Genomic DNA, 26772 nt, shown 5'->3' with positions numbered 1-26772 from the left:
AAAATTAATATGTTTTTATTTTGTTCGGATAGGGATCTATTTAATTTCTTGATACAGTACAATTAAGTTACTACTAAAGTATTATTTTGAATGAATAATCAGTCTATTTCTTAGTCATGCGTTTACTGTTTTCAAGCTACTATATGTTAATTCTCTGAACAATATTAATGTGGTGATGGCTAAGCTCTTATTCTGCGAGATCTATTCATCACCATTCAGACTCAGCATCCGAGTTATCTGCAAAGCCGGTAATGGCATTTATAAGAAAGAAAATTCTTAGTGGGAACTTCAAACTGATATCGTCGTTATTTGAAAGTATGGTCATCAACAACTAGTTGACTGTCCGAGAAATGCAAGGATAGCAATGCCATCATCACGCGTATAAGAGAATATCGCGTGCAAATAGTACTAATATCATAGGGTATGCATGGAACACATGATCATACGGTGCTCTAGAATCAACCTATAATGCCCCGCATGGTAGGAAAAGGTTAATGGATTCTTAATTCTAACTTTATGAAGTTACAGGAACATTGAAGACAAAATTTAGACATTGTAGTGTAATTACAATCTCTTATGCGGCTGTAGAATATTGTTTTGAATAGTGAGCTGGTATATGATTCTAAGTTCTTAGATTATATGCTTTAAAGAACTATATTTGTGACGAGCATTATTCTGATTACCTGATGGTTATTTTTTATCAACTATGTAGCGATGCGCGCCTCAAGTATTTAAAGAATTTACTCACTAACACCACAAATAGAAAACACGATAAACTTCTTCAATGTTTTTTTTTCCTTCTTAGCCATACTAGATAGTACAACCATAAAAATACAGTGAAATCATAACCGTGAGAAGCCTGTACTTAAGTAAAAAAAAACGGATTGCTAGAGAGAGAAATTGTTGATCCTTTAATCCTAAATGTAAAAGATTTAAAAATTAAAAAGAGACGAGATTGTGGGACTTCGACATCACAGTTTTTATGGATGCTTCAAAAGTGAATTTTGGAGTAAGTTCAGCTACATGCATTGAGTAAACGCCATGTTTTTATGATCAGGGTCTTGAGACAACAAGAAGACTTCGTTGTTATCCGATTAATCGGATATCTTCGGTTTTTAAAATATTCGAATAATATGAACAGCACTACTTGAAACTTGATAAACGTACATTTGGTGCAGCATTAGCTTGTTCGGTTAAAACGTTAATCAATTTCAAAATTTTCGAATTTGGCTGGACCTGTCGATGTTGGGTTCCTCCGCTCCAGTATTTAAAAATATATTTTAAGATCATTTAGAAACGCAATTATTTTTAATTGAATTTTTATTAAAACTTTTTTATGTTATAATTAATTTTGAAGCTACTTACATTTCATTTAATTATGTTATAGTTTTTAATATTATCAATGGGAAGGGTTGACATTTGAAAAATTCAATCTTTGTTATTGACGTTGTTGGTATCTTGCTTATTGACTTTTGTATGCCGATTTCGCTTTTAACTAATTACGTGCATATACAGATGCGATGCAAATTTCGAAATACATTTTATTTAATAAAATTAAATATTACTATTAAAATGGTATTCGCTTAGCTTACATTATTTTTACTTTTTTTTTTAATTCAGTTAATTATTTATTTTTTATGTATTTTTGTTTAAATTTTAATTTATATAAAATATGCGACATATATTGTAAAGCAACTCTTCTCTACGATATTACAAAATCAAAACTGTTTTAATTTTTTGTCGTATTTTGTTTCTTTAATGTTATATTTCGATTTTGTTTACAATTCATTTGGACAATAAGACTCTTCTACTGTAAAGAATTCTGACTTCTTTTAATTACAAATTGCATTTCCGATTTTTTTTTCAATATTCAATATTTAGAACATTAGAAACACCTATTATATTTTGATTTACATACTAAAAAATATATACTTATTAAAAACATTTACATTTAATTAAAAACCCGATACATTTCTTCTTCTAATAACTTATAAAATTATTACAGAATTTAAAGTAGAGTTAACAGTAGAAATTTTTTATCATATTTATATATAATAATAATTAGTGAATATTGCAAAAAAATTTTACATCAAATCAGGCAATAAAATTTATGAAACGGTAATACGATAATACGGCAAAACGGAAAAACGGAAAATTGTTAAATGTCTGTCATGTTGTTTACTTGTTTGTTAGGGTCTCATAAACCTAGCGATTTATGTACGCAACTTGCGCATACTTTCTTTAAGTTATCGAGCAAGTACAATACTGCATTATACATAAAGTGCAGTGCTCGTACATGTAGCAGCATGGCAAATATAATAAATACAGTTTTTAACAAATAATACATTTAACATTAAAAATTATATACATTTCGACATAATGCATGTAGTAAATACACATACATATCACTTAAGTAAATGTTCTTTTTGTTTGGCAGCTAACATCTAAATTAATGTAGAGTTAAAAAATATATAATGTATATAGTAGAACAAAAAAAAAATGAAAATAAAAAAGAAACAGAAACAGAAACAGAAAGCCACAGACGTAGAATTTTAGTGGCTTTACTTGTCTTAAACTAATGAAAAATTGTTTAAATTATAAACTAAAAATTACGCAGTTTTACACTTTTTAGCACAGGGTGGCTTTAACAGCTGCTGTACGTCAGCGTCTAGTCAATTGATTTCCAAATGCTTGGCCTGTTCCCATGAGAAGCCGTCGCGTCCAAAATGTCCATAAGTACTTGTGCGCTGATATATTGGCTGTCTTAGGTTGAGGTCTCTATAATGTAAAAAATAATTATGTGATTAATATTGTACATAGAATATGCGAATATAAAATAAAAGTGATGCTATTTTTGTTAGTTAACTTACTTAACAATTACGCCTGGTCGCAAATCGAAATTGCGCTTAATTATGTCAAGCAATTCCTTTTGCGTCTTGTGTGAAGTACCAAAATCGAACACAGTTATTGATAATGGCTCAGCCATGCCGATGGCATATGAAACCTGTACGAGACAACGTTTGCATAAGCCTGCCTTTACTAATGATTTGGCAACCCAACGTGCTGCATAGGCGGCGGATCTGTCTACCTTTGTAAAATCTTTGCCTGAGAATGCGCCACCACCGTGTGCACCCCAACCACCATAGGTGTCGACAATTATCTTACGACCAGTCAGACCAGCATCACCCATTGGACCACCAATAACGAATAGTCCGCATGGATTAATATGCACAATTGTATTGGCGTCAAAATATTTGGCGGGAATGACTTCTTTAATGACTTTATTCATAACCTCTGAACGCAAGTCGTTAAGCGTGATTTTTTCTGAATGCTGCATAGAAACAACAATGGTGTGCACACGTTTTGGTACAGCTGATCCTTGATTGAAAAGATATTCACAAGTTACCTACAAGTTAAAAATTACATTTGTTCAAGTTATTATTATAAATGTAACCAAGAATAAATAAACTAAAAGAAAACTAATCGTGTCTACGTTTAAATGAGGATTAAAAGGGAATACGTCTCATCACACCCAGGCTACGTTCAATAACTCTCACCCACCCTCTTCTTTATTCTACCTTATTCCCACTCACCATCCCCTACTATATTATCGTCCAAGTAGTCTTTTCTACTACCTACTTTCCAGATATCTGAGTTACTACAGCACGAACAACATTTTAGACCTTCCCATCTACCTAAAAGGTCAAGTGACGTTTACCACCATCAGCAGGAGTTCCAGGAATGGCCGGGTCTACGTCCCGGAGCCACTCGTTCTCAAAGTAACTTCACAAGCTATCTGGTTACTGGTCCCAACGGATTGCGACAACAACAACTATCAGCAGTTAAATATCATGTAAGTATCATGTTTCTTTCTTCTCTTCTCTTTTCTCTCACTACCATAGTTGAACTGTAAAATACATTGGACTTTTTTTTCTGAAATTTTTTTTCGTCCTTTATTTGCAATATTTCTTAACATAAAGCAGTAATCGTAATCTGTTAAATTAAAGTAGAAACGAACTATTTCAAAGTATTTGTACGTCAATGTCTAATGTCTAATAAAGAGAAAAATGCCGAATAATTCTTAATCTATCTTATATGAAAAATTAATTTTTATCAATCTGTCACACTTCAGATTTAGTAGACAAGTAAACGTTCTACTTTATATAGTCGCTTACACTTATTGAAGGAGTTTAAAATGTGGAGGCGGTCATTTGAGGGATTATGAGTTACATGGAACTGACTGAGCTATCTAGATTAAATCTCACTATGAAGTTTAAAGAAAAAATTAATGGATTACAAAAACTGCAGAAGCATGTGGGGGGTGGTTTTTTCTCAAACGATTAAATGCTATTAATTCTTCTCAATTGTAATTCTAAAAGCAGACGACGTGCTTTTAGAATTACAGGTGCGTTACAACAACAAGCGTATAGTAAATAACGGTCTATAAAAAAGAGATATGTATAACCTTATTAGAATTCCATTGTATTCATTATAGTTTAACTATTTAGTAAATTTGATGTTATTGCCAACTTACTTGTGTTTTGGAGTCAGGACGTGCCCACCAGAATTCTCCTGAACGGCGAAGCTCGGCGATTTTTTCATTCAATTTGTGAGCCAAAACAACAGTTAAAGGCATGCATTCTTCTGTTTCATCGGTGGCATATCCAAACATAATACCCTGAATAATTTAAAAATAAATTATAATATATTTTAAATTTTCTGTTATTACTAATAATAAAGCAATAAACGTGATAATCAGTTAGTGTGTAACGTAAATATACAATATAATTAAAACCAAAGCATAACAACAATATATAAATAAAAAAATAATAATAATAATAAAAGCAACAAATAAATGCAAGCAAATGTTTACATAAAAAAAAAAAAAAAAACAAAGACGGATTAGTAAAAGTTTCATACTAAAACTGCTGTAATTTCACCGATTTGAAAAAATAATTATTCGATAAATTTGGACCAAGTCGCAGAACCAAAAATTTTCTATGATATATACAATTATTATTTTCGATTAATTTAAAAATGTTAATTTTTTTATACATAAAGATATATAAAAATAGAAAAATAGAAATTAAATGAAGTGACATATTGTTTAAATACACAAACACCCAGGAGAGCAAGACTTTAATCATATATATTAAATCAAATGAACTACAATGAATGTTTCATTTAACAAGTTCCAGAACATTTTCATCAACATTGAAGAAGTTGCTAGCGCCATCACTTAATAGATTACAATATCAAAAGGTATCATTGTCAATATGATTGCGAGACTGAAAAAAAGTCACCTGAAATATCACAAACAATTATACGTTTTTCATTTGCGACTATTAGGAGAGACGGCGTTAGAATATTTTTGGATATGTTCTGCAACCTTTTTATGCTAGTTTATTAACAAATATAATGTGCGTATTATATCAATCTAAAAGATTGATCTTACTCGTATACTTTGCAGTAACCTCAGAGCGCTATGAAAGATTGGGGAATTCAGTTTAAGAATTTCTGAGGATTCCAAAATATACAGTTTGCCGTTCTAAATAATTTTGACTTAGTCTTGCTAAGTTTGCTTAGAGAGTTAAGCAATTTTGACAAAATTATGTGCAGTATGCAATATGCATTTTAAGATTGAGTAGTGTATGTTGGTGGATAGCATAAAAGAGGCAGCCAGCCAAGCCAAGTTTTTATTATTTTTACAAACATAAAAGTGCTAAATATGTACAATAACAAATATTAAAATTTACATTTAACTGAATTAAAAACAAAAAAAGAAAGAAAGAAAATGGTTATAGTACTAGAAAAACATTTTGCGGGCTTAGCATTCTAATTTGAGTTTTATGTGTTCTTCTTCCCAACCTGATCTCCGGCACCGATTTCTTCTTCGGCACGATTTTCATGCACTCCAGCTGCGATTTCGGGCGATTGTTGGTCCAATGCTAATAAAACGTTGCACGTTTTATAGTCAAAACCTTTTTTTAATTATTATTTCATTCATATGCATACGATTTAGTATGATGTTTTAAATTTGTTTGAATTATGAAAAGAAAGAGAAAATGCAAAACAAATAAAATAAAATTAGACAATAATTAACGCTATATAAATGAATTAGTATATTTATGAGAGATATTTCAAAATTGTCTTAAAAAGTTTCAATAAACTATATTTTACACAGATTACTGTTAATTACTGCTAATGAATAGTAATTATAGTAAACGTGAGTAAACTCGTTTTAAGACAAATTTATCCTTTCAATTGCGATCGAGATTTATAATATATGTAAATTCTATTTTTAAGACAATCACAACAGACAACAGAAATCCCAGTACATATTGCTTATATATATATATATATATATGTTAAATACAATATATATATTTTATATATGGATTATTTTTACAACCGCACTATAAGTATTTTCTTACCAGAGCATGCATTTAATGTTAAATAGCTTTTCCTGCTTATAACTAATACTCTGAGAGAATATGCTCAGAGAATATAAATACACACGAATTAATTACAGTCTCCCGCTACCGTAGTAGTTGGCGACACTCTCTGAACTCTTGTTGTTCAGTTATATGGATGGAATATAGCAGCCAGCAGCTATAGCTAGTTACAGCAGAGTACATATATTACAAGCTAGTTACTGTAGTCAGTCAGTTACTATAGCTATATCGTGTGTACTAGATATGTTTACATTAATGCAAACTCTTAAGAAAGATCAGTCAATAATTGTTTATAAATGTAAAAATTCTGTGGACGTTCCTGTATTAAGTTTCACTTCTAAAATTCAATATACAATATTTCTTGTTTTAAATTGTTAATTGTAACATGTGGAAGCAAGTATTTTAGCAAGTTTTATTTCTTCATTTCGATATTAGGTGGGAACCGAAGTGCTTCTTTCGTTTATCTACCGATGCATAACGTGCATCCAGCACTTGGTTTGTAGTCGCACGCCATATTACTTCTCCATAATTTCAATTCACTTTATTTGCAATTTCATTAACATTCCTTCGCGTATTATACGTACATCTCTTATAACTCAGAAATATCTGAATAAATTCTGGAAGAAATTACAAAACTTCGGGAATATAAAATAACACTAAAATACTTGGCAATACTTCCCACGATTATGTAGAAGTTTTCAGTTCAGTGTGCATTTAATTTACTTGACAATAACTAGAGTAAGCTACTCTCTGGTAAACATAACACATTGTTGTTCCGGATGCTATTTAACATCAATTATCAGATATCTATTATTTAAGGAGATAAACTAATTGTTGTAAGGTTTTTCTATCTTACATGTGGCTATGTGATCGTAGAACACACATATTCCAAACTATAATATATAATAAAATTGTTTCATTATTTTGAGTTCATTCTTCATCGATAGTGTGTTTGTTTCATAGACAACTTTTTTGTTGGGAACTTTAAATGTTATTTAGTTTTTTATATTGGATTTATTTCATATTGACTATTTTCTAAGGGCGGAATATTATAACAACTCTGCTATAATATATAATATAGGACCATTTAACACATATCTGTTACGATTCTTTTTAAATCTCATGATCTCTAACATGTTAACCTTTAAATATATTTCAATGATTTTTGTTATGAATGCACCGTTTATATATATATATATATATATTTTAGATTATTTTAGATTATTCTTTTTATATAAAATCCCATTTCAGTGGTCAAAAAATAGAACAACACTTTTTAATGAATTTCAAAAATGTAAAACATACACATGAAGGATAGCTTTAATCTGCAACAGAACCCATTGCAAATTAAATGCGAAATACTTGAAAGGATAAAGGATTATTTTTTTGTATGAGCTGACATGCAAATTTTTCATTTTTTTGCTGCTGAAAAAAAATATCACGTTAAAATGAGGTTAGATTTCGAAATCGATTTTTAAATAAGAACAAGAAGTTAACATTGCCCAGCAAGTACAAAACTATATAGAAAAAACGATCGTTTAAGTTGAAAGTTGTTGAAAGTACCTGATCACCAGCGCCCACATCTTCTTCCTCACGATTCACATGTACACCGTTGGCAATATCGGGCGATTGCTGTTCAATAGCAATGAGCAAATTCAAAGTTTTCCAATCGAAACCTTTTGTTTATGAATTCGATTTTATATTTGTTATTTAAAAGTTATTAATGTTTATTTTTTATTTTTCATAATAATAAATAATTCAAAATTTTAAATGAGTTACTGTAACACCCCACAAAAATACATAAGGAGAGATATATCTATATCTTTCATCTGTATTCTAACGGTTTAAACATTTTTTTAGAACAAACTTTTGTTTTTGCTATTTATCGATTAATAAATGAAAATGAGAATTTACCTTTCGAGGAATCATCGTAGCCAATGTGTTTTACTGTGTCTCGTACGACTTTTTGATAATCCACAACTGCTTTGGAAGTAATTTCGCCGCAGAGCAATATCATGCCGGTTTTTGCAACAGTTTCTATATAAGAATTAAATTACAATTAATTATAATACATTTCGATATATATATATAACATATATATATTATTAATTGCAAACAATTAATAACTTTTATAATTCAAATGTGAAACGATCATTAATCGTATCATACATATGTTACAACTGACGTTCTTCACAACCATTTCAACATAAAAAAGCTACCATCTTAAGTTTTTTTTTATCCTTTACAAAAATCTATGATGATTTTGCATCAAACCCCCAAGAGAGAGGTTAATGACAATATAACGATCGACAACACCCCGAACCTCAATGCTTTCAAAGTCAGAGATATTCGTTCTAAACAGAAATAATCTATTGTTAGAAATAATCTCTTCGATGTATATAGGATGGATGTATATGGCTATTTGGGACCCACGAAAAATTGCTGTAGAATAAATTGGATGTAGCCAATCATAATGTAAAAATTATGATTTATTATATTGGAATATTAGTTATTGCAAATGAAATATAGTTGCAAATTTAGTAACAACTTATTGGGCGTTAAAAAAAAACAGCATACTTAAATATGCTATAGAGAATAACAACCGGGTCTTCGCTTTAGAGGAGCAGAACACTGAGACCATGATTAATTTACCAACAGAAGACAATTCCCCTCTCGTAGAAAAGCTAAAATGTCAGCTGTTGAGCATATTCTAACTTCGGAGGAGGTTAGGAATTATCGTCCTAGCAGTCTTTCATCTGGCCCAGATCAAAGCTAGGCGCAGTCATAAAGAAAGAGACCATCAACGGTTTATAGGAAACGCGTGTAGAGTTGCATAAAGTTGTACTAAATTGAATTTTTACCTCGGTTTTGACGAAAGAAACTAAATTCTTAATACAAACTAACGTTTCCAATAGAAAGGTATTTCGAATAGTATTAATTAAAACAATAAATTTTCATTATTTTATTAATTAACTGAATTTTTCGCTAATCATTCAGCTCTTTCGAGTATTGCCAAATAACCATCACCAGTGGTCGTAAAAGTATTTCTTATATTTAATTATTCCCAAATAACTTTTTGAGACTACAAATACCAAAAGGGCTGAACTCGTGCCTAATGGAACCTATGATGTATTGTATTGTGATGGAATTAGAAAAAAATATGGGTTGTAGGGTAGGCGTAAGGATATGAAATTTGTTTTTGCTTAATTCATCAAATCAAAATCAGTACTTTTCTCTTTTCTTATTACTTTTTCGCATGCACATTTCTTGGAAACACATTTCCGAACAAGGTTCTAACTACAAAGACAATGAGTTGAATATATCGACTTGGACTAAGCGTAATTCTTTCATTTCTATAATCATAATATTTGATTTTCTCGTTTCATATATATGATTTTGTGCAGCGAATAAAAGATTCGATTATTCTACAGCAATTTTAAAGGTATTACTAATATTATCTGTTATTATTACATCTTATCTGCATCCACTAAAAAAATATATTATTGCCAAAACTCTATAAAACTCTATATTTGCTATTTGCTTCAAATTAAATTGATTAAATAAAAACTATTATTTAAATATTGATTCTTCCTCATGTGATTAATAAGAAAATATTTTGAAATATTATGAAGAGATTTCCGGAGAGGTGATTGCACTTAATTTTAGTATATTTACCACAAGCAACTTTAGCATTGGGATCTTGTTTCAAGTGTGCATCCAAAATGGCATCACTGATTTGATCGCACATTTTATCTAAAAATAGAAGAAAAAAATAAATATTTTAAAATAAATCAAATTTATGTATAGAAAAAAGAAAGAACCATAAAGTAAAGATTAAAAATATATGTGAAAAAAGTTTTTTGTAGATGAAAAATTGAAAAATGTGAAGAATTCAAAGGCTAAATTCTTTACGATATTAGAGGAAATTTATTTTACTTATTTCATTATTATTTGAACTTTTATTCCATATTCAAATCTTTTATTTATTTTTAGTTTCAGTCAAATTTTATGTTATTTTCAACTATCATAAGCAGAGAGAATATATCCAATGAACACCAAACTAAAAAACTGTTTTTAAAACGAATGACCCATGATGTCACAATTGCGTGCCCAGAACATAATATCGGAATAGTGATTTGTATTTTGAAATTTTGAGAATTCTTAAACGACGACGTAGCAAACGACGGAGTGAAAGAAATGCTAAAGAAATGAAACCCAATAAAAGCCAGTAACAAAGAGCAATCTTAGGTTAGGTTAAGTTTAAACGACGATCGGGGTCAATTCGCCTGTTGCCTCTTTGTATAAAAACCAAAAAGGGTTTTGAACCTTTGATAAAGCTACTCTTTAAAGAAAAGAACTATAGCTGATTAAATAAGCAACAGACATAACATACGTAGACATACTTACGTAACATACGTCAAAAATTAATGAAAGTATTTATAAAAAATAAGAAAGTATTTATAGAGTTTTTGTTAAAAAGTTCTCCCTTAAAAGCTGTACAAAGATTGAGATGTTTCCGTCACAAAATATCAAAAAAAAATTTTTAAGTTAGAATGAGTTAGAGTTGTGTTCAGGCGTGGACATCTACATATGTATATGATTTAGTTATCTCTGACATTTTCTAAACGAACACTATAGCAAGTATATTAGTACAGTCATATCTCTATTATGTGAAACGGACATTTGTCTCAAATCTGTAATGTTAGCAGACCTCAGTTTTTATTTGTCACTCAAACGGACAGTTCTCTTTACCGGTCAGTAGTTCTGGTCTAACTGGTCGACTCAAGACTCAAGGGAGCCTTCTCACTGTATGTAGTATTTTTTATCTTGGTTGTGATCTTCTTCAAATATAAAATAATAGACTAAGGTCGATTTCACAGTCGTTAATTAAGCTTTAAAGGAGTTAAGTTTAAATAAAATCAGCAATATTTATGACTTAAGTCAGAATTGAGACTTTAGTTACGACTCAGCCCTAAATCTACTATTGAGAAATTAAATTCTTAAAAAAAAGCTTTTTCCCATTTTAGTTTAATTTCAAAAATTATTTTTTTAAATTTTAAATTTTTAACAAATTTTTCCCAATCAAAGTTATAAAGACTTCATCAAAGTCAAGGAGCACAATTATATGCCAGCTGAGGTAAGCAGAAACTAAACGTGACTTTAAATTGCAAAATATATAAATTATATAAAAAAGTAAAAGTATCTCGATGGCATTAGCATTTTTAGCGAATATGATTTTTTCGGTCTGCAATCGAAAAGCGATAGAATTTCGACTGACTGGGTTTTAATGTTACAAAAAACAGAAATAGGAACTTGACGAGAATGCTTGGACACTTCAGACACATTGCCTCGTGTCAACAGATTTTTGATGACGTAGACACAACCAACCACGACTTCTTTCATAATTTCGGAGTATGAAACGAAAAACTTTTTATGTGGAATAATACACACTGTAATTTTTATATTAGATTATATTTAACAGTTATTGCATCAATAATAAATAGCAATGAATTTGACACTAGCTAGGAACATATAGTATAATAATAACAACAATTAAAACATCAAAGCGGTAGAGACTATATATATATGTATATATATATATGTACGGAATTGATACTAGTTCGAGTATCTGCTGTTATCAGTAATCGGTAATCAGTTGGGTTACACGAGATGCATTAAAAACATGTTTTGTTTTTAATATTGCATCGATTTGTTATCATTGACAAGCGTTGAAAATATTGCCAAGATAATTGTGTGTGTCGAACGTAGCGATAGAGTAGTGATCGTACGTTGAACTAATAAATGCTAGGGCAATGGATCAGTCGGTGAACAAAATATTTATAATTATCAGTACCAGGAATTAGAAACGTTGAACTATTAACTTTTGTTTGCAATAACAAGCAATGAGTCGACAAGTATATTTTATAATATTGCGCCACTATTCATTGCAACTGCATATGTGTACATATAAAGTATATATGTAGGCAGGTAGAGCACGTTCAAGTTCCAAGAAATATAGTTCTAAGAACGTTCAACAGTAACAGTAAAAATTGAAAAACCTTCTAAAACTTAGATGTTGAATAGTGGGAAGGGTTTGTGCCCTGCACACACTCTTTTAAATAGTTTTATTAAATTAGACAAAATATCTTTGAAGAAGTGAAGAAGACTACTTATAGTAAATCAAGTACATTCTTGATCACCATATCTACGATATGGACTTTTATGGATCAGTTGAAAAATTGATACTAACTTGAAAAATTCGTATGTGTAATAAAAACTAAAGAAATGAAAGCAGAACAGTTCAAATGTACCAAAAATCTGATTATATGGCTGCATGATTGCCGATGTTACCTTCTTTATCTGTCTGTGCTGTCAGTTATGACTGAAATTGAACTCTGTTTTTGGACTTATCAAATAAATATAAGAAGTTTAGTCTTCTTGTCATATATTGGTTTGATTGGAGTGAAGAAGGTGTTAGATTCAAAATATCTTTGTGTACTGCGAACTCAAGTTGCACCCCTTGTAAAGCTTATTGACCTTTTATTCTGTTAAGAAAACGGACCAGCTCTCGAATTTATTTTCGGTACAGTTTATTGTTGTTAGTACTTGGTGCTGTTTATTATTAATTGCCGTGGTATTTGTATCCTGGTGCTTCTACATAGAATTCTTAAATCACATATTTTGGGTTGTTACCCCTTCTCTTTTTTGTTGAAGAACAAAAATTTTCTTGTGTATTCTAACTGGATAGAAAAGAGTCACTTTGTTCTATTGTTCATTTAAAAATGGCATTATTTCAATCTTTAGCTGAAAAGATCAAGGTGGAGCTGGATTATTTAAAACCAATTTCAGTTCCTACACTCTGGTTTAATCATCTGATTTTTTATTCCCATAATACCCTGTGCGTGCAATGTTATATACATCGATACCTTTTGTAATGAAACATCCATTTCATTACAATACAGTGGATTACTATGACGCTGGCTATAAACGCAAGGTTTTAGCCTGATGCAGTGTGATCAATGGGAGCGAGTATACCTTAGGAAAAACAAAGATTGCATAGCTGATTCAGTTCAATTTAAGTTCAAATATAGCCGCGCATTGTAATATGTGCTGTAACTACTATTTTACGTCCCATGCAGTCGATCATATGATCCTTGGCGGATACAAATTTGTACCCGATCCCGAATGGAGTAAAGTCGTTACTCAGAAAATAACAAACATTATTTTCTGAGTAATGGAATACACACTGAGTATTCTACAATGGAATACAATTGGTATGTTAGGAGGAGTCAGCATATATCCAAAAGTACTAATATGCTTATGAATATGAAAACCTTATTAAATTTTATTTTGAAATGCGTTTATAGGAAACACTATCTCAAAAAGTTGAAATAAAAACGTATTTCTTTGCTTGTGTTCAAAATAATATTATACAAAATACTGAACAAATTTTACAAATTACAGATTTCAGTGATAAAAATATTTATTTGGGGTAAAGTTTATTTAAATAAAATTTTCTAATATTTCCGCGTTCTTATCAGCAAATGCTTAGCGATGCGTAATAGACAGATATGGACACATTAGAATTGCGGCAAAAGGTTCCAGCCAATAATTTCATAATCCATGAGTGGGATTACATGCTTAGTAATACAGTACTTTTTACAATTCAGTAAGAATTAAGTTTGAACGCACACAATGTGGCAACCCTAAAACTTAAAACAGAATCGAAAAATTAGCGGAACTGAGACTGAAGGAAACAAACCGCATTGATTATAAAACACGTGGTGTCTCCTCGCTACAGAGAGAGCCACAGATATACGAGTATATATCATATAACGTCTCAACAGTGCAAAACAATTGTGTGTACACAACAAAAAAAAAATAGCAAAGAGTAAACAATTACCAAAGCATGTGGAGGAAAATAAAAAACAAAGAGAAAGAGAAACAAAACAAAGAAGGCTAGAACCAAAGTTACTTGAATTGGTAAAACGCAAAACTGAAAACTTTGGAATTTAAATTCTTACCCAGTGATATATAACATTTGGAGTACACTATAGTCAGTCATATGGAACTATGTTCACTTAGTCATTTTACATATTAAGTTTGACATTTACTTTGTCAGCAGGTCATACAGTTCAAAGGTATTATCATTCTTAACACAATACTGGAAAGAAGTCGAAAAATCGTCGTAGCAATCGAACGTGTGGGTTGGCATCATTTGCAAAAAGTTGTCTAAAGATTTAAAAAAGAAAAAGGTCTCCGCGAGTTGCGTGTGGCGATTACAGACTTTGGACCAAAAACACCATCGCTCTGTTTAAGCAATACAAGGTAGATATTTTTTGTGCAGATTTAACATTCTCAAAATCAATAAAACTATCACAACAATGGTTAAATAGATATGAGAACGTTTCTAATAAGTTGAGGGCTGTACCGGCAGCCAGGAAGCGCATAGTTAAGAAAATTGGTGATAGTGCAGCATCACATGTTAAGAGAAGATATTATCAATATTGTTTTTTACATATCTCGTAAAAAATTAGTTTCAATTTTCAAGAGAAAATATATATGAATTTTAGATAATGACTTAAAATTGGATTCGATTTCCGGCAATATGATATTCACATAGCTTAAAAATTAATGTCTATCGTCGAAATTATTCAAATTCTTGATCAAGGTTCTACCAGAAGAAATACTGAACTGCTCGCTGCAATGGAGTATATACTTATATATATCTCTGTACCTCCAATCTTATACATATTTTTATTTGATTATAAATTTTAGGTAATACGTCAATAAATCGTCATATAATAAGTAGTTACAAGTGTTGGCAAACTATAGTACTCACAATCTACTACATAATATTTCATTCATATCTTCGTCTCATTCATGTTTGTGTGAAGCACAAACCATGCTAACAGCGCAGTGTAGCGCTACAATAAACACATGGCATATTAATCATTCATGTCTTGTTGAACTCTCACCAAGACGGCAAAGAAGAGAGCGAGAGAGAGAGAGAGCTAAAAATATTATTTAATGAGATCCGTGGAAATGTGAGCGGCAAATAATAAAACCCAAAGCACATGGCAGGCATGTGAAGAATAGCAACACAATACAGCTGATGATGATTCAGGTTCCGTCCAATATATTGAAGATTTATGAATTATTAAAGTGACCAGATATGTAAACAAAAATGAGTTATTTGAAGAAACTAAAGATATAATACAAAAACATATCACTCTATTGAAAGTAATTCTATTGAATATTAAAATTTCGCAAGTATGAGAAATATGTTTATTCTTAGAAATTAGTTGTAAAGTGCATTAGTCAGTCTAAAGTTTTTTCTTACATTTTAATTAAATTATTGATTAATGACAAAATGTTTTATTTTTCAATTACACGGTAATTTACAACAAATCATTTTTTAGATACCGGAAGTTTCAATAGCGATAAGTTTGAAAGTTTTCATATGAGGTTCTAGGTTAAAAACCATACGTTATGAGTCAATATTTTTCAATAAAAGGAAATCATTTCTATATAACAAATATATTTTTTTTAAGTATTAGTTTTTCAACTGACTTTTAAGTTACAGGCGTTTCTCATCTATAGAAATGAGATGAGCTTCAGAAATGTGGCTAGATTTTATAAAGTAAGATGATTTTGAACTGTTGTTTGGTTCGTACTTTCTTAGATATATCTTGAATTTATAAGACCTGGTTAGAGGTTACCACTAATACCAGCTCCTGGACTGACAGACGGTGTGGGTGTTAAAGCCTGTATTTAAAAACCAGATGTAGTTTCCAGACTTACAGACTTTGTGACTTTAATATAAGTCAGTTTTATTTGCATTCTTTTCTTTGATTTTAAATCCTGGCCGACAGTTCTAATTTAAAATTCTTAAATATATGCCACAACTTTAAATACTTTAATATAGTTTTAAACAATTGAGATGAAACTGAAGCATTATTTCAACTATATATATGTATATGTAAATTAATGTTAAATTAATATATCTATTGAAAATAGGAAGTAATCAGCAGATTTTGCTAAGAACGTATTAATTGAACGTTTTTGTATATAAAAATGATTAAAATAAATGTATGACGTCTAAAATTTCTATTGCTATAGTATATAGAAATTAGTAATATTACACAATAATAAATGAGGAAATTTGCACTTCAAGTAGTATTCATTTTTAACTTGAAATAAACAAATTATTATCATTAGTGGAGGTTAAAATTATTAGAATTTTCCATTGTTTTTTATTTTATGAATTCATCTAACAACAACAAGCTTAATACGTCATTCTTGACATAAAAAATTCTTTTAATAACAATTACAGGATTTGTTTATAATTTTTATTAATAATTATTTGTTATTGTTTTGAAATGTATTTGCGTAAACAATATTTTAATTGATTTCTAAGTATGGTTTTTCATTGCTTGCGCCTAAAATTAATTCGCTATAATAAGTATTACAAATATATATATATATATATATATATAAGTACATTTATGTATAAATATACATATACACTTATTGACATATATCTATACACATATATAAATTATCATATGCTAAACTATAATTGACAAATATCTATATATATATATATAGAAATTATATTTGAAATTACATATCAAGTAATTGATATGTAATTATTTTAATTGTTGATTGCTATTTTGCAGCAAATTAGTTTAAAATAATTATGATGAAGCTTTAAGAATTCACGGATGCTGATACCAGCAGATATTGGAAAACGTCTACCTATTTTATTTGCACATGTCTTTGCGATTGTTTATTACTTTCATTGAACTAAGTCACATACGAGAGATCTTGACTAAAAGATATTAATAGATTTATATCAGTAACTTTTGTTTATAAAGATTAGTTTAGGAAATTAATACCAGAGATAATACAATAGGTTTTATAGGATGCGATGTTCCATTATTTTTATTAAAGTTACCAGCACAAGACTTTCTAAAGAAAAATAAAGTCATTAAGCAATTGTAAGTTGTTATTGTTGTTGTTGAGTATTAATATGAATATGTTTATGAGATATGAACTTAGTATGCATACAAATTTTGGTCTGCAGACATGTATGCGGTAAAATCACACCTTGTTTCAAAGTGCACACCAAGAGTGCATACATGTAGCACCGTCTATATCATGCTTAAACAGCAATCAGAAGTTATAAAGCTGAAACTGTAGGTAGCACCTATTATATAGAATAACTGCATAAGAATATTACAATGGGTTAAAAAACAAAAACAAAGTAAATGAAATTTTTAATACCATTCATTAATTTGGTGCACACCTCTCTACGGCATTGATGGATATAAAAAACTATTCTGTAATATTGTACAATTTGGAAGTCCCATATTTTAAATTATTTTCTTATTTAAATCATTTTAAATTTGATTTTAAAGTCAATTATAAAAAAGTAAACAATTTTCTTAACAGAAACGAAGTATACTCGAAAGTATAGTTCGATGAGAGGTCCTACGAGATGCATTTTTAATTGGTAAATCTCTAGCGAAACACTCGAGATTTATTTACAACACTCTAGATAAAAGCTGATATTTATAAAAAATATAAATATCTATTAACTCTACTACAAAAATGTTAGATTACTCTAAAAATGTTTGATTGAGCAACAAAAGTTTACTAATCGAGATTAAATCTATATTGAATCCAGATTTACCAATCCATAACACCGTAAGTAAACGAATATTTTATTATAATCCACTACTATTAAAAAACCTCTCTATTTACACCGTTTCTTGTTATATTCAAAAAGTTTCTTTTTCGTTATAATTATAATATAGTATTAATAGTTTTATAATAAAAATTATTTGCACTGTCTACCCGTATATACAAGTTAGGGGTGGTATTTAATTCGAAATTCTAAGAATTAAAAAATAATTATAAAAACCGAAAATATGTAAAATATTTTGTTGAAACGATATACATATGAGTAAGTAAACAAACAAAAATATTTTTATTTAATTCAGATATGCGTGCATATTATTTGCAACTAAAATAACTAAAATAGAGCGGCAACAAAATCATTTGCAACTGGTCACCTTAATTGCATGTGTGCAAAAATATATTTCATTCTATGAAATTTGCAGTTTAGGAATGAAATTCTTGAAAATATTGTAATTACAGGCCAGGAAAACCGAAAACCATAACAGCAGAAACCCAAATCATATGGTCGGTCGCTATGCAGACTGTCAGTCGTGTTATTCTTCTTCTTCCTGTTGTTGTTGTTGTTGTCGCTGGTGGGTATGTCTGTAGAATTTTTACTGTTCTTGTTGTTATTTCATACTTTATCAGTTTTTATTTTGACACCTGAACCGGACGCAAGCAGCGGCGCCGTCAGTCTATTAAGGTGATACAGGTATAGACGCCATTTTGTTGTAATGTTTCTATGGTGCTTTAACCTGGCACAAGTGTGATTGCGGCATTAAAAAAAACCCAATCAAAATGTTTTGTTTGAAACATTTGCGTATATTATTTACAATCACTTGTTAATGAATTTCGCAGCTTTATCGTAAAAGTTTTTTTTTGCGCTTATGTGCGAAGAGTGAAAAATTTGAATAGGAACAAAGGAAAAGCCAAACAACGTGTAGTTGTGATGCAATAAATTTGGCGTCGACATTGGCGTGAGTGACTGACTAAAAGTTGGAATTTGAAACCACATTTTCCCATTTTTCTAAAAATGTAAAAATGTCCGTAGCGGAGGGATGCTTTACTAGCGGATGTACTAGTAGGAACTAGTAGTAGCTGTGTCAAAAATGTACTAGCAACTTAAATAATTCAAAATTTTATAATTAACATATCTATATCTACATTTTTAGTTTGCCATTGAAGTCTTCACAGATTTGAAATGAGTGAATGAGAAATTTTTAAAAGTGTGAGCCAAAAATTGTTTATATATGCATATATTTATAGTATGAATTTTATTGCATTTACCTGGGTGTCCTTCGCCCACAGACTCAGAAGTAAACAGGAACATTTGTCCGTCTTCCATGTCATAGGATGTGGTCTTGCCATTGCATCCATTCGAGTGTCCATTGGCCAAAGTAGAAGTTTGCGGCATTTTTATTTGGTTTGTAAGTTGTAGTAGTTTTGGCAAAAGAGTACTAATAAAAATATTAAATTTCTTTTAATTAAAATGCCTTGAATTGATTTTTCCCCAAAACAATTTTTTATGCTGCTTTGGAGAATTGTTAGCACAAAATGCACTTTTCTTTAATATTTTCAAATTAATTTTAAGGAAATTTTAATTGACTTTTGTATATCTTATTTATTTATATAACAATTATATTCTGCGTGAATTCGCTGCGAAAACTCCTACACACAAACACACACCTTTGTTAAAATATATATTTAGTTGAACTATTTTATTTAAATATGTTTTGTTTTATTCAAAAAAATTTATTTTATTTTTGCTTGAACACTGTTAAATGCGACAGATAATGCGATCAAACCAAAATGTGTCCTCACTCTTCGAGGTTTTTGTGGAAAAAGAATCGAGCACATTTAGCACATTGAGAATTTATAACTCGCTCATACACCAACTTGTCTGGTGGTGTTTTTCTATTCTATTTTCGTTTGCTCTTCATTCTATTTGCATGCTATGTTATTGTGGCAAATTGTATGCTTTCAGCAGTGCAGCCAACGTTTGTCATATGTAAATTCCTTTCTCTGTTTCCCCCTCTTGAAATTTTGATCAATTGACAACCGGCTGTTGGGTATGTTGCGTATAATCACAGAGTTGTATTTTTTAACTAAAATTTAATTTACATCAATTTACAAAAATATATAATAGCGAAGAGAAAATCGAAAATGTTTAAGTAATTATTTAAGTTTTACTTTCATCATGTAATGAATTAATTCCACTACAAGAAAACAATAAATAAAATATATACCGATATGGATAGTAAGCGTTTGTAACAAATTCTCAACTATTTTTAAAAGTTCTAGAATCAGACCACATAATCTATTATGTTTCATTTATTTCCAAAACATACGCTTTGGGTTTTATACAGGTCTTTAATGGAATCGTATAAATTAATATTCCATACATTAGAACGTTGCAAATATTTGAATTCATATTGATACACTTACATACATATCGTATATATATATATATATATATACACGAAATCCAATTAATTTATATATTCTTATCGCAAATTGTGTGAACTTGACCATTTGAATGGTATTAAGAAGTTCAAATTGGAAATAAAATATTTTTTATGAATTTGAAAAAAATATTTTTATGTAGATTTAATAGTATTAAATATGTATATGTCTACGTATATTAATAAGCTACCCAAGCAAATAACGCGTTTCATTTAGTTGTTAATTACGTTGTATAATGTAATCAGTATAAAGTTTCATTAATGTACTTAATTAACAATTTGATATTTCTGATTAGTAGTGAAAGGAATTTAAAAAATAGACAACATAATTATAATTAGTCAGATCTACAGAATTTGAAAAAAGATTTAGAATAATAAAAGTAAAAGCATTTTTCATTACATAATGGCTATATGCTTATAGTTTAAAACAGTTAATGTTTATTTAAATGCTCATATAGTTTTCAAAGTCAAAGTAATTTGTTTTATTCATACAAACTCTTGGTTATGCTAAGATATGCTAAGAATACGTAACATGATACAATATTGTATATAATTTTTTCAACAAAATTTCATATGTAAATACATATTTTAGAGAGAAAAAAAAAATCAAGTCAAAAAATTCAAGAGATAAATGTAAATAATCAAGATATTCTAAAAAATATCGTATAGAGTATAGATTTTTTTGCTATTAAAACGATTAGTATAGTATAAGTTAATGAAACACTTACATGTTTAATGCTTTAAGTTAAATAATAAATAAATTGTTGAAAAAGAAATGAAAGAATATTATTAAAACTTTATTTTTGTTTTGTGAGTAACGAATATTATATGAATTTATTTTTTTAAATAACTAAGGGGAAAAAATATAAATAGTTTTATAATTCTGAAATTATATTTTTTTAGACAAATAATCTTATATTTATAGTCAAACATGTGTTACCAATATTTTTACATTAGTGAATTATGAGTTTGCGGGATAAGTTTTCTAATAACATTACTGACATAGTTATTATAATTATAATTATGACTATTTATGCTACTACATAACATCCATCACTATTGTTATTGAACGGGTAGTTAATTAGTAAGGTCAATTAGTAAATCAACTAGTTTTACTGGTTATTATTTTTATTAATAGTAATATTAATATTACTAGTTATAGTAGTAGTACTAGTTAATAATACTACTAATTAATATTACTACTGTAACTACACTACTTTCATTTTATGGCTTAAAGAAGTTATAAATGGAAAAAACTTTTCCTGTTCGTGAGTTTGAAAATGAGTAGAGTATACGTTGTGATTTTCAACTAGCTAACTTTTTTACACTCCTGCGATAGCTATATTGATCAGGAGTTTCTTTATGGAAGACAATTTAAAAATATGTTTTAATTTAAAAATTTTTGCACTTTTACAATTAAAATTGTCCTATACGAATGTCCTTTTCAAATGTATCCCGAAATATGCAAAGGCATTTTAATGCTTTTTTAATTCGCAGCGCATCCACTGAACATTCTAATTTATAAGCAATTAATTCAATTCCAGTGCCAAAATTATGTTAATTTCAGATTTTATTATAAAATTGTTTACATTTATTAAACAATATTTTTGGTTTCACTTTCACAGCAAATTTAAACTTACTTTCTCGTAGAAAAGTTTTGTGAAAACTGTTTTTACTGGCGAATTGCAGTTTTATTTATAAAATTCAGAAACCAGAATTTTTAAATTATCAACAGCTTTAAAGATAAGTTTCGATTAGAATATTTATTGAGTATGTATATGAGTGCATATGTTTTATACATATGCCATTTTCATTAAAAAAATTGTTGAAAGCAATTAAAATTTTTTAATGGCTTTCTTTGAGCCTTAAAATTAAAAATGTTATCAAATATATTACTTTAATTAATTAAAAAACCGTCATTGAAATTTATTATACATAGTAGATAAATCTGTTTTAAACAATATATTAGATTATCTGAATAAAGATTTTTGATATCTCTATAAAACACACTTCCTTTTACTTTAATGTTTGTTAGAAAAATAATTTTTTAACTTGCGTGCATAATTTTTAAAAATACATATATGTATATGTATATATAACAGCTAAATATATAAATATATATATTAGAAATGCGTCTTTTTCACAAATTTTATATATTTTTAATGTCTTTTTTCAACTAATTTCTTTATATTGTTTTTCAACAACATTTAAAATAAATCATTTAAATTATGACAAAATCGCAAAAAAAACATTAAAAAACCCAAATAAAACAACGTGCCATAATAACAAAAACAAAGCATTGACGAAACCCAAACAATCTTCGATAACCAGGGTCTTTCAAGATCAAGGCGCACACACTTTCCTATCAGCAAAGCTTCTCTCTAAACGGCGAACAATAGATGAGAGCATAATTATCACAAACAAAAATAAAGAAACAATAACGTTTTCTGTTCATAGCATTCATGAAATTCTAATCCATGAAATTCTAATCACATCCATCTTGGTTCATCCTTAACAACAGTTTTTTTGTTATTGAAATTTTTTACTTGAAGATTGAAATGATTTTTTGACCCCCCACATTAGTAGCGTGTGTTATGTCTGTGCCTGTGTGGGTACAATAATATTCGTATTTTTCGAAAATTTGCTTCTTCCCCTGTGATCGAAGTAGACTTCTTGGAATAGTAAAATTTCTAACATCGATTATAAAATTTTAACAAAACTTCCCACATCACTGAGTAAGTTCGAAGTATGACTAATAAAACGACAACTTTTAGCTAAAACTAAACTTTATTCAAAAACGATGTCTCCCATTTTTTTGACCACAAAATAGGTTTTAATTTCAGTAATTCATTTTTCATTGAAGTGAAGTCATATGTCATTATATGGAGTATTATTTTTGGGTTTACAAATAAGGAGTAGTCTTTGAAAAAATACAGTGACATTCTGAATTTTTTTATTCTGCCACTCCAAGAAACCCTAATAATGCTCACAGGGGATTGCTTTTCCATTCCAAAATCCCCGACAAAATTAGCTGAGAAAACAATCGCGGGTGCACGCTAAGCGATTGTAATAAGCATTTAATCATACTGAGCATATTGAGTGCAGGTGCGTCATTTTGCCGCAGGTATGCACTGGGCCTTAAATAGAGAATTTTGTAAAAAATTATTTTAAATTAAACATTCATGATAATTTGGATGAACTATATATATATGGAACACATAATTTTCCCTTTTGGTCTGATAATATTTCATAAAAATTAAGTCAAAACTGATCGAATAGTTTTCATGTGAGTCTACTGGTACATAAATATTATTATACCATGGAAGGAAATCAATCTATAGTCTTTCCATATAAAGAGCCAGACTATTTACAAAATACATTCAATTTTCAAAAAAATGATAGGTTCTCAATCGAAGATAAACCAGCTTTTTTTTATATCGTGAAGCTGCGGCCCGACACCTTACCGGCTCTTACCATAGAAAATATTACTTAAAAAGATATATCACTGCAGATCTGAGGTCAATTATTGCTTAGTCTGATGAAGTAATAAACAATAATCCAGCCAAGGCGTAAAAAGGGATTTGGAAATACCTCGAGTTAAGAAAGAGTAAAAGTAATCAAGTGTGCTGGCTGAAATAGCTTCACCATAATTTTTATATCGCAATTACTTCATAGATCAAAAGTCTATGTTAACCATTTGGAAATTTAATTAGATTTCTAAATAAGCAGTTGTTTTTTCAAAATAATTTTACTTATAAAATACATTGTGTATTTAATTGAATCTTTATAAGTTTTAAGTCTAGCTATATTAATCCGTTATTGAAGTCCCAGAGTTTCACAAATAAATGTCCAGATGTTCACTTTAGAAAAGTAATTTTTTTCAAGGTCATGTATGTATATCAATGTTGTGTTAAATTTTGTAAAAATTTCTTGTCGTTAAGTGTAATTTATATATTTTTATATTGTATATAACATCAATATTATTTAATAAAATAATTAACTTTACTCACAGATTAAAAAAAGAGAAACTAAACGGGAAGTAATTTTAATCAAAATTACTATAAAAACTCAGAGTGACGTCCATCTATACTACGATTTTTTAATCTTCTTCTAAGCACTTAAATTATTACGTACACCCTATGTCTGGATTAATGGACTTTATTTTAAGTTTTAGTATTTATGTTAAATCATAAATATGTTAAATTAATATTGTCGTGTTATGTTTGTGCGAGCGTCCAGAGATACATCATTATTTCATTAAGTCTTGTTGGCGTTAAGGATACTAAGCTTTCCTAAAGAAGTTCACTTAAAAATGTGAGTAGAGAATTTGTGATCAAGAATGGCAGGTACAGTACCTTAGTCAATATTGTAGTGAATGACCAGATCATGCGTAAGTATTCCAGAGCAATCACTGCACTGGTTTGGATTATGTATGCACCAATCACCATAAGATCGGCCGAATAAATTCATATGTCTTTACAAGTACTGAGGCCTCATTTGACCCCATGGATTTTTTATGGTAATAGATACCGTATATTACATTTCGGACATTTCAGCCGCATATGTTTTTCAGTTGAACACAGAATTTAAAATAAGTCCCAGATATCTGGGACCTTTGTTCAGATAGTTGATGGTAAATTAGCAAGAATGACGCACCCTTATAATTGCAACATTGTAGTACTCCACATTAAGGAGACTACAACAGTATATCATTACTCAAGATTGGCATGATGCTTGTATTACGAAATAATTGTGTAATATGGACAAATATTTCCACAAGGCTCAACAGCAAGTGATGGCTCTGCATGTTGTGATCGGAGCGGTGACAAATTGATTCGGGGAGTGCTAGATTTAAAAATGTTTGCTCCAGATTTATGACATTAATTCTAAAAGTAACTTAATATTAAAAGAATATGTTGCTTGTTATCCTCATTGCAATACTCTAAAAGGTATTGTTAGATTTTGGTGGGTCATTTCTCTACGCAATATATCTATACACAGTGAAGGTACGGCTGAAATATGTGTTTACCGAAAGTAGAGTTTCAGTATATTAATGAAATCAATTAAGATTAATATTAAGATTAATATAATAGTACAGATTTATCTCAGTCATTAACTTGGATGAAGTTAACTTGCAGATATAACATTACATAGTTCCAAACCCGATTTTGGACATGTACACATTCGTCACGGGTTCGGAACTTACAAATGTTGCGATGAAAGTTAAACAGAATTATATGGGATTATTAATTATAGCGGAATTGGAGTTCACATGTCTGGCAGATTTACGTTATTAGATTTTTCTTAAGGGAAAAGATGTCTCTAAACTGCCTTACAAAGTTGGTGAAGGTTTACACAGCTTATCTTTACGATTCGTGAATCACTATAATATCCGTAAGAATATCCACTATAGACATTATTGAAACCACACAGCTGTGTTACATTATGCCTACTTCCTAATAAGGTACAAATACTATGTCTACTTAATAAATTAGTAATTAAGCTTTCATTTGGCTTGCAGTTATTTTTTTTTGACTTACTCCCTTTTGAAGTTCACAATTTTTTGCAACACTATTTTAATTTTTCTATATCATCCTAAAAGTATGATTTATTGACGTCATCAAAATACTTATCAGTTACGTACTATTATTTTTATTATTGTTATTATGGCATGTACGAAGAGTGTATAAAAGTTTCCCAATATTGCCTATTTCGAGCGGTGTATCTCAGTTCACCTATCGATAAATTTGTTTCATTGTTTATGGTTTTACGCCAAGAATTGCGTGGTCGTCCTCAGGTTATTACCGCATGTGCTACGTCATTTGTGCTTTTGAGTAACGTGTGTCCAATCCACTTATGTTTTCATTGTCGAATTTCTTTCTCGAGGGGCTCCTGCATAGTTTCACGCCATAGTCGCTCATTTGAGATCACTCTTTCCACCAAACTCTCTCTTAGAATTAGCCGAAGACATCTGTTGATGAAACCTTGCAGTTTTTGGACAGTTACAGAGTTCGAATTCAATTGAATTTTCTTTCCATTTTCCCAGATCTGAAAATAATTAAATCTCAGAGGTTGGATGTGGATATGGTAGCGCCCTTTAAACAAATTCGACCAGTTACAATTGTTGAGGAATAAGTTAGCTGATGCGTTGCCACATTCTCCGCATTTCA

General features: G+C 29.5%; 1 protein-coding gene across 3 annotated transcripts; it reads right to left on the bottom strand.

Moving 5' to 3' along the window:
• Window positions 1-2134: 2134 nt before the first annotated feature.
• On the bottom strand, window positions 2135-22272 carry LOC119687462 (S-adenosylmethionine synthase). 3 transcript variants are annotated; one of them, XM_038101786.1, is made up of 8 exons: window positions 22243-22272; window positions 19428-19597; window positions 10131-10208; window positions 8370-8492; window positions 8019-8131; window positions 4535-4678; window positions 2871-3406; window positions 2135-2778 (listed from the first exon to the last, which is right to left on the bottom strand). In XM_038101786.1, the coding sequence occupies exons 2-8, from the start codon at window positions 19552-19554 to the stop codon at window positions 2673-2675; spliced, it is 1227 nt and encodes a 408-aa protein (XP_037957714.1). In that variant the 5' UTR covers window positions 19555-19597; window positions 22243-22272; the 3' UTR covers window positions 2135-2672. The 3 variants fall into 3 exon arrangements, with proteins under 3 accessions (XP_037957714.1, XP_037957712.1, XP_037957713.1); XM_038101784.1 differs by lacking the exon at window positions 22243-22272 and adding an exon at window positions 19827-20078; XM_038101785.1 differs by lacking the exons at window positions 8019-8131; window positions 22243-22272 and adding exons at window positions 5869-5981; window positions 19827-20078.
• Window positions 22273-26772: the final 4500 nt, after the last annotated feature.

Source organism: Teleopsis dalmanni, chromosome X (genome assembly GCF_002237135.1).
Source record: "Teleopsis dalmanni isolate 2A chromosome X, ASM223713v2, whole genome shotgun sequence".
Classification (NCBI taxonomy): domain Eukaryota; kingdom Metazoa; phylum Arthropoda; class Insecta; order Diptera; family Diopsidae; genus Teleopsis; species Teleopsis dalmanni.
This window is presented reverse-complemented; position numbering and strand designations above follow the sequence as displayed.